Source organism: Esox lucius, chromosome 4, assembly GCF_011004845.1.
Source record: "Esox lucius isolate fEsoLuc1 chromosome 4, fEsoLuc1.pri, whole genome shotgun sequence".
Classification (NCBI taxonomy): domain Eukaryota; kingdom Metazoa; phylum Chordata; class Actinopteri; order Esociformes; family Esocidae; genus Esox; species Esox lucius.
In genome coordinates this window covers 10,456,295-10,471,102 of record NC_047572.1, presented here as the reverse complement: position 1 = coordinate 10,471,102, position 14,808 = coordinate 10,456,295, and the positions used below count along the sequence as shown (strand labels likewise).

Below are 14,808 nucleotides of genomic sequence, written 5' to 3'. Positions count from 1 at the left end.
GAAGACAATTGCATATCTGCCAGATCATTTTTCAAGTATTTCAGCAAGGCTACTTTTCAACATGAACTTACAAGCTGCTGGCAATATTATTTTGACAATCAGCTTAAATAGTTTGACCTAAGAACTATGGTAAAAACAGTAGCTACAAAACAGTTCCAACATGGAATTGATGTCCTGTTGTAATTAAACTTTTTGGGGTAAATTAGCGTTCAATAACAGCAGCTTCCCAAAAGCACTGCAAGTGCCCGCTGTGTTGTGTGTTTCATTAACAGAGTACTTCCAGAAAGTAATGCTTTCACAAAAAAGGTTTGTTCTATTAACAGTGTTAAAGAATTCATGGCATTCAATTTGTCATATGTAAATTAATTGAAAACATTGTCTTTGTCAGTTCTAGCCTTAGTTCAACCATAATACACTAAACACAATTTAAACCTAAATTGCTCTTCTAATAACTTTCCTGTGCTCTATTGTTGTCTTAGACGCATGGGGTCAGCAGATAGCCTAGCGCTCATTGCATTTGGCCAGTAAGTGAAAGATCGATGGTTTCAATGAACGATCCAGCTAGGTGAAAAATCTTTTGTTGTGTTCTTGAGCAAGGTACTTAGGAGATTTCTACCAGTAATCTTCTCTGGATAAGAATGTTAAAGGACTGACATTTTCCTTCTCGCTACTTGTTGATTATTCAAGTGATCATAAAAAGCAATGTCTTTACAGTATAGTTCACTGCAGGTCAATGGCATATCAACACACAGTCTCAATAGAGAAAAACAGTGCACTCTGTACACATTACCATTATATGAAAACAAACAATTATTACAGTATACTATTTATACTGTAATAATTAGCTTTTATTGTCAAAATTTGTTCTACCATTTAGAAATGACAACACTGTTTAAACATTGTTCCTCTGTTTGACAAAAGTATTTGGAAAGATTGACATAGCTGTCATTTCTAAAGTTGTGATTTACAGTGATTGCCTAAAGTTAACAGTTAAAACTGGGTATAGTTATCTCATAGTTTGCCAGGCTTGTACGCCAGCCTTCTTCAGTTGTTGTTTATTTTGAGGTCTTTGTTTACTTTAAATCTTAACTCTAGCAAATTAATAGAAATATATTTCAGAGGAATCCCTCATTATTCTTATGATAATCCAAAAGAGTATTTCCATAACCAGTAAATTTGAATAATTATATTTTAATCAGAATGAACTCATAAAGCTACTCTCTTTAAATGTGTTTTGTATCACCAAAACTAGTGGCATCTGAGCTGCAACACAAACCCTCACATCATCTTAAGTGATTTTAAAACATTACATGTTGTGGTGTTACAAATGGGATTGCTACAGGAAAAGGTTGAAAGTACACTTTTGGTCTTTCAAGTCCTTTTTATTGGATAATGAATGTAATTTTGTCTGATGGTTTAATATCACTCCCTTGTGATCCAGTACACCACATGTCAGATCGAGCAGTGCATTTGGATAATATTCAGACCCCTTCACTTACAGTACACATTTTGTTACATTACATCGTAATTCAAAAATTTAATGAATATGTTATCCCCTCATCAATCTACACGCAATATCCCATAATGAGAAAGCATTAACAGGTTTTTACAAAAAATAAATCTCTAATAAAAATAAATCAATAAAAAACAGAAATATCACAGTTACATAAGTATGCAGACATTTTGCTCTAGTGCTCAGAAATGACCTGAGGCGTATCCTGTCGTAGTCCACCTGGGGTAAGTTTTATTTATTGGACATAATTTGGAAAGACGCACACTTGTAAATATAACGCTCTGCAGTTGACAATACATGTCATGGCAACAACGAAGCCATTGGGTAAAAGGAATTGTCCTTAGATTGTTAGGCATTGTCCACTTTTGACCCATGAACAAAACTAATGCCCATATTCTATCAGACCTCAGAGACAGGATTGTGTCGAGGCACAGTTGGGAATGGTACTAAAGAAATACTGCAGCGTTGAATGTCCCAAAGAACACGGTGGCCTCCATAATTTTTAAATGATAGAAATTGGAACCAACAATGCGCCGGCCAAACTGCACTATGGGGGGAGAATGGCTTTGGTCACAGAAGTGTTTATTGAGTTGCTGAACCAGGATTCGGAGTGTCAGAATAAACAGACATACAAATTCATGACAAACTATGAAAAAGAAAGGACAAGCAAACTACAGTACAGGTAATTACACCAGTGGGTAATGTTTTTTGCATGAATATGTGCAAATTTACTTTACTAAAAGGAAAGTATGTCTCAATTGCATTGCAACTCAACAAAAACACTAAGATGTTGCCTAGGCAACAGAGACGGTGCTTACGCGATACAGCTACATGTATCATTGGCCTAATGATAGCTTAGCCGAATGTCATTAGACTTTTTCCCAACCTCTTTCCAATTTGGGGGTTCACAGTGTTGTGCTGTCTGGATGCTGGAACAATTTAGGTGCTGAAACGTACGCATGTTGCCAACAAGTGCTTCTCATGAAGTGACTGACATTCAGATGCAAACATTGTGACTGGTTGTGTTCTAATTTGAGAGAAGTCATGAGATATCTTTATGCCACTTGGGTGGCAGAGCTAATTAGCTAGATATTATGTAGACCCCCTTATTCCTTATAAACATTTACAAAAACCTAATTTCCACTATTCCACCATTTGATAATGTTTCGTACGGCTTTCCCAAATATATTGACTATATTGGGCAACACTGTTTTAAATATGTTTCTTTGGAGAGAAAGCTTTTGGCACAAGCTCATGGGTTTTCATATTCTTTGTTTTGGCGTCTGCCCTTGAGCCTAGGCTACTGGTTGCATTTAAGAGCAATCATTTTTATTCATACATTTACACAGGCAGCCCAGTTCTGATCCAGTAAATCCAAGCAAACACAGCCAAGCCAATTCGGTCCCAGTAATTTTGACAAATCATATCAGCTATTTTGACAAAAACCCAAATTAGTTATAGAAGTAGCCAGAGTAACATTTTGATCATCCACTTAAAATACTTTTCCAGCTGAAAAGGCTCACTTTGCAAACCATTAATTATTTTAGAAGATAAAACAAGAGTGACAACTTATTCCATCCTATTAATACAAAGCAGTGCCCAAAACAGCCTGTATCACACTTGGCCCTGATTTTGAATGGAATTGTGATTTGTGGTTATAAATCTGAGGGAAAGCAAGGTCACTTTAAAACAATGTTCATTTTGAAGAATCTTGGAAAGTTCAAAGAGGCGATCATGTGACCAGAGTGTATATATAATAATCCAATATGATTTTTATCAGACCATCTTTAAAATGCCAACCCATGTTATCAAACGTTGAGTACCAAAGAAGAAGACTACATATGGCATTAGTCACCATGGTTTGTTAAACTGATCCATATAGGAAAAACAAAATCGACGGTCAGTGAGTGTTCGGTCTATTACTTACAAGGAAAGCCGTTTACATTGTAATTAAATTGTTTTGCTGTGCTAGCTGGCACCTTAGTCAAAGGCTAGCTTCTGAGTGCCTAAGGACTGTTTCTCATGGAAATTAGCCCTCCTCTGAGCCAAAACAATTATGGCAATGCACTGGCTGTTATACCGGTCCGCAAGCACAGCATGTCAAAGTATGGGCCGGACATCAAACAAACAGTGTGTTGCCTTTCTCTCAATAACAAGAGAAGTCATACTGGTTTGAGTTGTTTATGTAGTCACAATAGGTTTTTCTAAACAGTTACAATTCATATAGGATTGTAAATGTGCTTGTAAGTCATTATGAGGTTATTTAGAGTGTTTCTAACTTCATTGTATACACTGTTTTTACATTTTTAATTCCTGTGCAGATGAGTCCATTGTTTCAAATTGCTTGCATTTGTGCTTTCCTTCAGGAAGCATAGTTTTACCTTCATCATATGCACTTACTAAATACTAATCACACACATAAAAAAGAAAAATCCACAGAGCTTGGAGGGAAGAGTATTAGTGCTTCGTGCTGTCAGCCACTCTGTCTGGAAGTCTATGTGTTTTGCTGTTTGACTGACAGAGTCTATCTAAAAACATGACAGGTAGATACTCTGATGCCTTGTAGGTATATTGCCATTAAAATGATATTCAATCAGGCTTTGATGGCTTTTTGCCTGAAACCACGCCTTTATAATGATTTCAGGTAGCCCATTCAAATTGAAATGTTTTGTGCCTTGGAGCCGCATCAAAATAATTGTTTTGATATGTCCTGGTTTTATTTGGCACTGACAGTAATTGGAAATGATCCTAGCAAGGGAACGATGATTTTTTTTTTGGAGGTATGTTGACTAAAACAAGATACAGTACCTTGGCTTGCTACAATGGAATTTGAGTCCAACATCAGGCTCGTAGAAATTCAGTCTGTGTTGTTTTTGTACAGGGAGAAAGTGTTGCTATGTACAGTGTTGTCCCTTTGATGGCATTTCCAAAGCAGCAGCTTAATAATAATACAGGGATTCAATCCCCCTAACTTGCCGAGGGCTACGGAATAGCTAATGATCAGGTGGAGGGTTGGGGGAGGCTGTTGTTTGAAACACAGCTAGCCTCTCGATTTCTATGGAATACCCTCTTCTATTGTTCACTGAAAGCTTCTACCCACATCTGGAAAATGGCTGTTATTCCCTCAAATTGGTGAACATTTTAAATAGCTGAGAAATTAGTATACTCCAAAACAAATAATTTAGGCCCCATCGATGATAAGTCCTGGATCAAAACATTGCCATTCCAAAATCATGTGCTGGACAGCCAGTCAGGCATGTATTTCAGACTGAAGAATTAAACACACATCGACACTTACTCACCTGTATAATACTGGGTAATCATTTTTGCATCAGGCATTTCAGGAAACCAGCGCTTGTGAATAATCTCATCGTAACAAAACGCATTCCAAATAGACTTGTTTTTGTGCTTGTTATAGTCTTTATGTTCACTACCTGTCACCAGCTCATGTCATGTTGTACAGTTCCACTAGCACTGAAATCCATAGAGATTTAGTTCTTCCTGTTTCAGATAAAAAAAAAAACATTGAAGTCACATGATCAAAGCCATCAGATAATCCTGGAACTACAGCAAAGCTTTAATGACAGCAAGGGAAATATATATATATATATATATACAATGTATTGCAGTAAACACAAGTACAAAAACACACTGCCAATAGAACTGCAGCTGACTAAATGTATCAGCAGCAAGACATTTTAAAGAGGTAGCCAGGAAGTTAGCTGACAGGATGAAGCAACTCCTTGTATATGTCGAGAATGCTAGTTGTGCCCAACTCCCCCTGACACACCAATGTGTCCCCCCCAAAATGCCTTGTCTGCTTGACACTGGGGGTGAATGAAGCTCTTGTTTTCAGGTTTTGTAGGGAGTCTGCCTTGAATGTCTGCCTTGTGAACAGCATGGGCTATGGCCTAGGGAAGGAAAGCTAATGTTGCTAATGTTATTCCCTAGGGCAGCTATTTTGTTGGCTAACTTCAGAAGTGGGTGGTATGTCTTTTTGAGGAAGATCTTTTCAATTGCAAACTATTAAGGTCAGCAAAGTTTCACCACAATTACTTAATAATTGAGAAAAGGACCATTCATCCTTTTCTCACAAACAAAAATAAATCCCCTGTCAATAAATCATGGCTGTTTTCCTCAATTGTCTCATCACATTACAATATTTTGGCTCTGGAATGGACTAAAACATCAATATGCGGTTGGACCTTTGCTATGCTTGTCGATAATGCAATGTGCTCCCTTTCAGATGAACCAGTACTGTACCAGAGGTTGATTTTCTGTTAAGAGAAGTCAGAAGGTTAATTATACTATGTAATGTACATTTACATTAACATACATCTCCAAATCTAAGTAATGCACTTTTTTACACCAGACCCCCTGAATGGCCACCGGGCCCTGGTCAAAGGTAGTGCACTTTCTAAAAAATAAGGAGCTGTTTGGCCCAGGAGCCTAAGTTTCTCTGCAACTGTAATAAATGAACATGCCCTCTATGAAAACCATTGTTTTGTTCTGCTAAAAGAATGAAATGCGATTTGAATGCTGTTAATCCTGTTGAAAAACATAGGCACACTCATTACAGCCCCAGGAAATATGTGCTGTGTGTGTGTGTGTGTGTGTGTGTGTTTGTGTGTGTTCATGAAGAAAAAAGGGAAACGGATTATGATTATCTATGGTAGCTATCAAGCTTAAACAGCCCACTTGCTTTGTTTTGAAGTCAAATATTGAACACCATGCTCAGTGCTTTTCTAGGAGTGCATTTGTATTGTCTTTTGGGCTACTCCATTTTTATATACTCCTCTGTCTTCATATCGACAGACGTTTGTCTTTAAGGGGAGGCGAGGGGAGACTATACTGCACGTCTTGGATTTTACAAGAAGATAAACTCTAAAACTCTTGTGCTGTAACCCCTAGCTTGTTGAAAGTCCTAATTGGTCAAGTCAACAGAAATTCAGCCTTTTATGAATACTACAGAATATGACCCATCTAGGATGTGGTTTACATGTGCTTAATTGGGACTACCCGCTGCGCTCAAGTATACTCTCCATCCTTAAAAGCTATCCTGGCTTGTTTCGGCAACAAGCTCAGCGGTAGACGCCAAACCTCAGTGTCTTTATGCACCAGTGGCAAACCTGACATTTCAAAGTGCTTGCCTTTGCATCGTGGGCCCACTCATAAGTAAGTCTGTGTCTATACCGATGGCTGAAAGATTAGCACCCTTTCACAGCCCATTGCTTTGGCTTCACAAGGAACCTTTTGCGAAGGCACTGTGGAAGTGCAGGTGTTAAGTTCTCACAAAGGCAAGTCAGGGTGGAATATCCTCGGGGAGTTTGTGAGACTCTAGCTGTTTCAAGGCATCCGTCCTGAGCCGTCTAAAGTGAATCTGTCACTTGTGTGTCATGATCAGTCTTACCTGGGCGTAGTAGTTGTTATGTCGTGTAGAGACTCACACACTACAACTGTGGTAATATTAAGCATCACAAAACTCATACTACAGCTCATAGACAGTTATTTCTCTGACATGTTTGGTATTCTATTAATGTGGAAAGGAAATGGCTTTCAAACCGCATTCAGAAACCGACAAGAGGGAAATATATAATCTGAGGTGACTAAAATATTGTTCCCCCCAATGAATTTAGCACTCTCGTTCTCACGAGGACGGGACATTGTAATTTGATAATGTGTCTTACTGTTCGATGCGTATTGTGAGCAAAACAAAAAAGCCATTAGGCACTGATTACGTGCACTTTGAGTTTTGATTTGCAGGAGAAGCAGACAGGCTTATTGAAAGGGGATGCCGACTGACATCAGACTACACAGTGTACTTAAATAAACAAGTCCTCTGGCTTAACCTTGCAACAGGAAAGCAGATTGCGTGGTGCAATGACCTTCAGTACAGACTGTGAGCTATGTGAGTGCTGCTCAGCTTACAGTTCTACGTACAATAATATACCCTACATTCATAGTGTTTGGAACCAGCTCATGATCTACATGACATCTGAATAACTTTGATATGAAATGCTAATGAAAACCATGCATTGCCAAATTTAAATTGGGAACTTTTTCAGTTAATCAAGCCATGTTTATCGTAGCCCCATCCAAAACCACACACACACACACACACAGAGAGAGAGAGACAGACTTGCCAGTCATGTTCCTATTACAGATAAATTATTACTGTTTTAGTTACGGTTGCAGTATCTACTCTGAGTGGAAGTAGTTTTCAAATAATTCCGACAACCAAGCTTGGACGTTATCCATTAATATTACATGAAGTCAGTGTTTTCCAAGCTTCTAGCTGTGGAGTTGGTAAGGCTAGCTAGTTTGGGTTGTGTGTGCATGTATACCAGTTTGTGCGTGTGTGTGAAGCTAACTATATGTGCTTCTCTCTTTCATACAACCCCGGAGGTATTCCAGCTAGAGTCCCTTTAATAAGTTTTGATGAAATATAGACGTCTGTAGTCTGGACAGTTCTGTGTCTCCAATCTCCCGGTGATACCATAAGGAAGCCATTATTGGTGTCAGGGAGAATTAGGCGTACAACAGGAAGATAATTGAATATGAGGAGCTAACTGCTGACACCTGCTTGGAATCAATGTGGCCTCCTGAGGTGGCCAGTTTCGGTTTCAGGGGAGCTACAGTTTGTGAGGCCTCTCCACTCCTTGTGATGCTCCATTGTTCTTTGTTGTTTGTGGTTCATTTGTTTTCAGACAACACTATTCTATTTTGAGTGTGCAAAGGCATAGGTTCCCCCTGAACATTGGAGGGACCACAAACAGCATATGTACTTAAATCCAGTCGATGTCCCTAAGACACCTTATTCCCTAGTAAGTTCATTACATTTGACTAAGACCCATAGAGCATAACTGTATGGAATAATGTCATGTTTTGATTGAGCCTGAATGTGCGTATAATTACACCCCATCATTCTGTTGTTCAGTTTACTGGCTGCCGGCTGCTCCTTTCATTTGTTTCACAGGTCATTTCAAGTCATATTAGTATTTTTCTTTTTTTTTCACTGCCACTTTGCATATGTAAACACTTCAGCATCTTGCATGATAATCACAAACAGCAAGACCATCTGTTGTTGGCTTGTTGACTTACCTTGGCAGATTTCTTTTAATGTTGTTTTCTGGTATCTGAATGATTTATCAATGTATTAACAAAAATGATAAGCATCTGCTTATACAATTTGTGTAGAAAGTAAGGCCCAAATGTTATGTGGATCTGTGCGACTCGGCAAAAGGAGCTTTGTAAATGCTTTACGCAAAGGAAAGGGAAAGGCGGGAAATGATAACAAAACAATATAACACCACAAAAAAACAACAAATTATTATGGTTAAGATTATATTTTCATGATAAAGATTGACATTTTGGTGTGCTGGAGTGGAGTTTTATTCTTGGATTATGCAGGGACTAAAACCTGACCGTTGGTAGAGTAGGGTCAGTTAATCTCTGAATGGTCCAGAGAATAAGGGAGAGAAAATAAACTGCATTTAGGGTGCGGCACAGATGCTACCCCAGTCTAGAGTTTTTTAGTGAACTACTTTGGACCAAATCCCTTGGGGCTCTGAACAAAAAGTGGGCACTATTGCAGGAAGAGAGTCATTTGGGAAGTAATCCTACTGTCACATTATTTTGTTTTGGAAATGGACCCTACAGATTTCATGTTTCTGATAATGTGTTTTTCTGTCTTGTAGAATCAGGGCCAGACACCGGAGAAATCCTTCAGTTCAGTCCCACCAACGTGTTCCCATAAGGTAAGCGTTTTGCTCTCACTAAGCCCTTGCAGTACCAATACAGCATTCAATTGCCAGTATATTGCAGATTGAATTTACAATATATTTGATGCTGTTTGCTGTATATTATGTACCATAGTCCCAGTTTATGACTGAAGCAACATTTTCCCATTATTCACTTACAATGCCCTCCACAAATATTGGCACCCTTGGTAAAAATGAGAAAACCATGCTGTGGAAAAAGCCCTTTATTGTTTATCCTCGTGCTCTTTCATTTAAAATATTAACATAGATCAAACTTTGAAATGAAGGAAAAATATTGTTTTTGTTTTCGGAGACCATTCCTCCTTACAGAATCTCTCCAGATCCGTTAGATTCCAAGGACCATGCTTGAGGATTCTCCTCTTCCTCACATCTCTCAGGTTTTCTATGGGGTTTAGGTCAGGGGACTGGGATGGCCATGGCAAACCCTTGCTTCTGTGGTCAGTGAACCATTTTTGTGTTGATTTTGAGTTGTCCTGCTGGAAGGCCCAGTTTAAGCTTGGCAGAGGCAGTTAGGTTTCAATTTATTTTCAGCAGGAATCCGTGATACCATGTATCCAAATACGTTGTCCAAGGCCTATGAAAGAAAAACAGCCCCACAACCTCAACGATCCACCACCCTACTTCACAGTAGGGATGGGGTACTATTCTGCATGGATATATATCTGTCAATGCCAAAACCAGCTCTGGTGTCGCCCCCCCCCCCCCCCCCCCCCCCCAAAAAAAAATATAATAATAAATAAATAAAAATAATTTCCAGAGGTGGTTACTGTATGTAGGTGGCATCTGATTGTAGTTTTGGAAAATGTCTGACCCGAAGAACCAACTAACATCTGTAATTCTCCAGCTGTGATATTTGGAGTTTATTTGGCCACTTAAACCATCCTCCTCACTGTACGTGTGGGGTCAATATAAACACACGTTCTCTTCCTGGCTGTTAACATCACTAGTTATTCTTAAAACATCTTATCTATTGCCATGATAGTGGAAATTTGAATGAAAGACCAAGAGGGTGAACAGTAAAGACATTTTCTTCGCAGCCTGTTTTGCTCCTATTTACCAGTGGTTCCAATATTAGTAGATATACAGTGCTCCCATAATTACCCTTTTGGTAACAAAAGCTATGCAATTTACAATTTTGTCTACTTCATCATACTTTATCTTATACTCCAGTTATTAGATTAATCAATTTACTTTTAAAGTGGTCTCCCTAACTGAACTTTTCACTGTTCTATAACTATGCGCTGGCACACATGCCTCTCTCAGGCCTCTATGAATACGGGGACGGTCAGTGAACATACAAATGAAATGAGACAAAAGGTTGCTTTATATGATTGGAACTTTCAATGGAAGTTGTAATGGGCAGGCGGGACAAAGACAAACACTCGAGGTACCGTAGGTTCGGGTTTAAAAGAAGGATAGTCATTAAAAAAATCATCCAATCCCCAATGAGCATTATGGTGGTCGATCTATGATGTTGTGGGCCTTTTATTGCTTCCAAATATCCTGGAAACCTGGTAAGGATACATGGCATCATGGTCAGTAGTTTTTGCCTGATCTAAACCCCATTGAAAACATGGAGTGAATGGTCTCAGATTCTGTGCTGTCTTTTACCATTTCAAACACGTTACTGAAGACTGTGTGCCACTATATTGGCAAGAGAAGGGTGCACACAATATTAAATGCAGGGTTGCCAACAATTGTAACAACTATTTTCAAGACAAATATGTAATTGTAGATTTGTTTTTCTTTCAATTTAATTCAATTTTTATTTATTTAATGTTAGATGTATGTATTTCATATGTTGAGAGGTCAAACTGATAAACAATAACTTTTTGGTATCTTTTTTACTCATCTTTTCCAAGAGGGTAAACAAATGTGGCGAGCACTGTACATTTAAAATAAAAATTTTCCCACAACATAATTTCAAGTGGGAACATTGACACTCTCTTTGTTATTAAGTAATACAATTGGTACAATTAAAAACTACTCCTAACACTATACATGCAAATTTGAAATTTGAAGTAACACATGAAATGACACCAGTGATATCCCAATTGGCTATACAAAGGAAAAAGTCCTTCATCCTTATTGAGGAATCATCCAACACTGAAGTCACTTTCTACTTGACTCTGCCACTGCTTCCACTTACAAAGGTGATAATGTGTGATGTAGTGAAAGTGTCACACGTGTTCCAGTTCAATAAGGAAAAAGTGTCAAGATTACAGTGTCCTTTTCTGGTTGATTGCCGCGGTCAAGAGTACAGAAAAGAAAAAAAACTCCAGTAAAGCCTAAGTTGTGGGAAAAGGAAACTTAGTGGAGATTGCCATCTGACAGCCTGTCATCAAGTGGTCAGCTTAAACGACACCTCTTTACTGCCTTAAAGAGACAATCTGGCATTGGAAAAACAACAAAATGGCTCCCTTTCACTTGTTTTGGTGTACATCTGTGGGCTGAGGCTAGGGAAATGTAAAACCTTTAGACCAAGCATGATTAAATTAAACCAGGCATCACTTACTTTGATGGAAGTCCTCAACGTTATGAAATAAAAAAAGTTGCTTTCTTCTGGAACCAAATTGCATGTTCCACAGTACACAAACTCACAGGACAATATGATGTTTCATATTGGGTGAGCTGGGCTCTTTCATCTTAGATGGTAACGAGTTGCCATCAAACCCTGGTCCCTAGCATGAGAACTGAAGCACACACACACACACACACACACACACACACATGCACACACACGATTGCACGCACACATTCAACTACAAGCTTTTCTGTTCCATTAGTCCATCTTAATACCTTAAACACTTTACTGTACAGTATGCTGTGGAACACTTAATCAGCAGAACATTTATGACCTAGTCATTCAATCTTTCCGTAGTCTTCTTTGAGACACTTTAAGTCATCTATGTAGTCCACAAAGATTATATTGCATGACACTATATTGGTTTCAAGTACACTTTAAACCATTCAAGGCCAGTACATGTTTTTGGTTCTTTGCCTTTCTGTGTGCTGTTGGTACTCCATATTGGTTCCACCATGACAACGAAAGAAAGTTCAGCTCTGTTGAGAAGAGACTTCATCACACAATCTGGATCGGCATTTCTGTGCTGTACCTTAAATGGATGGTAACTCCATTTAATTCCTATTATTACTCCTCTCTCATTTACCCATCTCTAGCAATGAAATCTAATGTTTTTGGGGTTTTTTTGCCTGTTAGTTGGCTACATTCTGTATTTGTAGCCTGTAGTTGGTCATCTTTTATCTTCAGATTAAGGCCATTTGAGGACACATAGCGTACCTAATTTAAATTAATATAGATGCTGGAGTGCTGCATGAGCTTATTACCATTGCCTTGCAGAGATATTTGCAGTATGTTATGCGTGGCATATACATATAGACTGTTTGGCATATACTGTATCAAAGGATGAAAATTGAACTTTTAATGCACACATATTTAGTTGATCTGCAAAGACACTGTTGACGGCAGTATTTCTGCATTCAACCAAGCGTATGTGCTGAATCCAAGGTTAACAGAACATCAACATGTCTTTTAAATGTTACCATCCTCAAAATGACCATCCTTCAAATATTTAATTATTTAAATATTTAAGTACAATAACTGTAATAACCGTGATAACATTAACACCCACCATCAGCTGTAGTAATTTTGGTATTAACATGGCTATTTCCAGGGTGGTATGTGAGCCAATCGTGTCTGTTTTCTTGGGTGATCGTGTGAGCGTGTGCACCAGTTGAGTGTAGCTGAGTGCAGTGGTCAGACAGGTCAAGTGTTCGACAAGCTGATGCCTTGCAGATAGAAACTGTCTCAGAGCCTCTCGTCCTGAGACCTCACGCGGTCTCAGTTTGACTGTCGTCAGGCGAAAGAACAGCGTGTGAATGGCTAGCCGAGGTTCCCTCGAGCGCTTGCAGGCTTTCGCCGGGCATCGTTTTAGATCAATGTCTTGGATGGGCGGGAGCGCCGCGTCCCAGTGAAGCGCAGGTTCGCCTTTACCGCCCACTGGAGGGCCCCGCGGTTGCGTGCTGAGCGGATCCCGGGCCGGGCTGCGATGCTGCTGGTCCTGGTGCTCTCTGTGACGCTGTGATAGTATTCAGAGAGGACCCAGGGTGACGTCAAGAATCTCTTCAGTCGCTGAAGAAAGTGAATAAAAAAACGGACCCTCTCGACAGCAGCCCTGTTGATGTGGATCGAGGGCGTGTTCGCTCCTCCCGGGTTTGCGTGCGTCCTCCCTGTAGGCTGACCCGATGTGGTTACAAGTCAGGCCTCTGTCCGCGTGGAGGGGGGGGGGGGGGTTGTTAAGGACTGAAGACACACCCCTGGGTCAGCAAGGAGGAGTCTGGGTGTGTCCGCACTACAGAGCGGGTATCATTCTGCAGCTCAGCGTTTCGGGGAGAGTTGGAGTTGGCTTGAATTTTGTCTCGGCACCCAGTAACGGGAAGAAGTTAAGCTTTTCAAGAAATATTTCTTTAATATCTAATGTGTGCCATTTTGTGCCGTTTTTTTCTTGATTCAAGCATGGGTGGTCTCAAGAATCAAACCCAATGTGCTGGTGTTGCAGTGCTAAACCAAAATACGTGAAGGTTATGTTTGTAAAGTGGGCTATTTCACGTTTGAACTCTGTGGTCATTTCACACAGTTATGCCACGTTTATGAACATTCATAGAGCATGACTCAGATTATAAATGGTTTATGACACACATATGTAGTAATTATGTAGGCTTTATGAAGCCTTTATCGGGTGCACTTATTTAGAGCGGGACCAACGATTCAAACAGCAATTCAATTCCACACTTTTCCAAATCCCAGAGTGTACCTTTAATGCTCAGACAGCTTTCCAAAGTGACTGCTGTGCCATTGAAAGCCCCAGACTGGCTGCTACGACGTCGCGTCTGCCTGTGTATGACAGTAAATAATACAACACGATACTTTCCCTGTCATTGTGAAATAATGAGCGAGGCAATCAGCTTTGTTCGGAGCCGGTCGACACAAAATGACACCGTAATTGCCATCACGTCCTTCACATGGGCCTGAACTGCATATATTTAGATCACCTCTGATAAGACCATCTTAGCAATTCTGATATCTATGTGTGTGTTCCGATTGGCACCCTAATCTCTGTTCTACTTTTGACCAAGGCCTCCGGGATAAAGGCTACATTTTGGACACAGACTGTAAATAAGTATCTGGCCCTTGTGTCCCAGGGGCTTTGGAATCACTAACATCGTTGTGGCCATGTATCTTTAGGATTTGATATGTTCCCAAGAGCCTTGGTTATTAGTGGCTCTTAAAAACTATCATACCTCTACGAGTCATCCAGGCCACTCATTAGGTACATTTATAGATGCAGCACATACAACATAATGAAAATGTTCAGGCTGTCTGGCTTCGACCTACTGTACGAAAACTTCAGAACAAAGTTGCCAAAGTATTTTCAGGAGTTGACGATACTTAAAAAAAATAAAATGAAGATAGTCTCCAAAGATAGACTAAAA

General features: G+C 39.5%; 1 protein-coding gene across 1 annotated transcript in view; it reads left to right on the top strand.

Annotated features, from left to right (window-relative positions):
• The window catches only part of pcdh11 (protocadherin 11), a 169,375-nt gene that overhangs the window by 68,528 nt on the left and 86,039 nt on the right, over window positions 1–14,808 (top strand). The window contains exon 4 of the mRNA XM_020046112.3: window positions 9,211–9,270. Within this exon, the coding sequence (XP_019901671.2) occupies window positions 9,211–9,270 (60 nt within the window). The remainder of the gene's footprint in view (window positions 1–9,210; window positions 9,271–14,808) is intronic.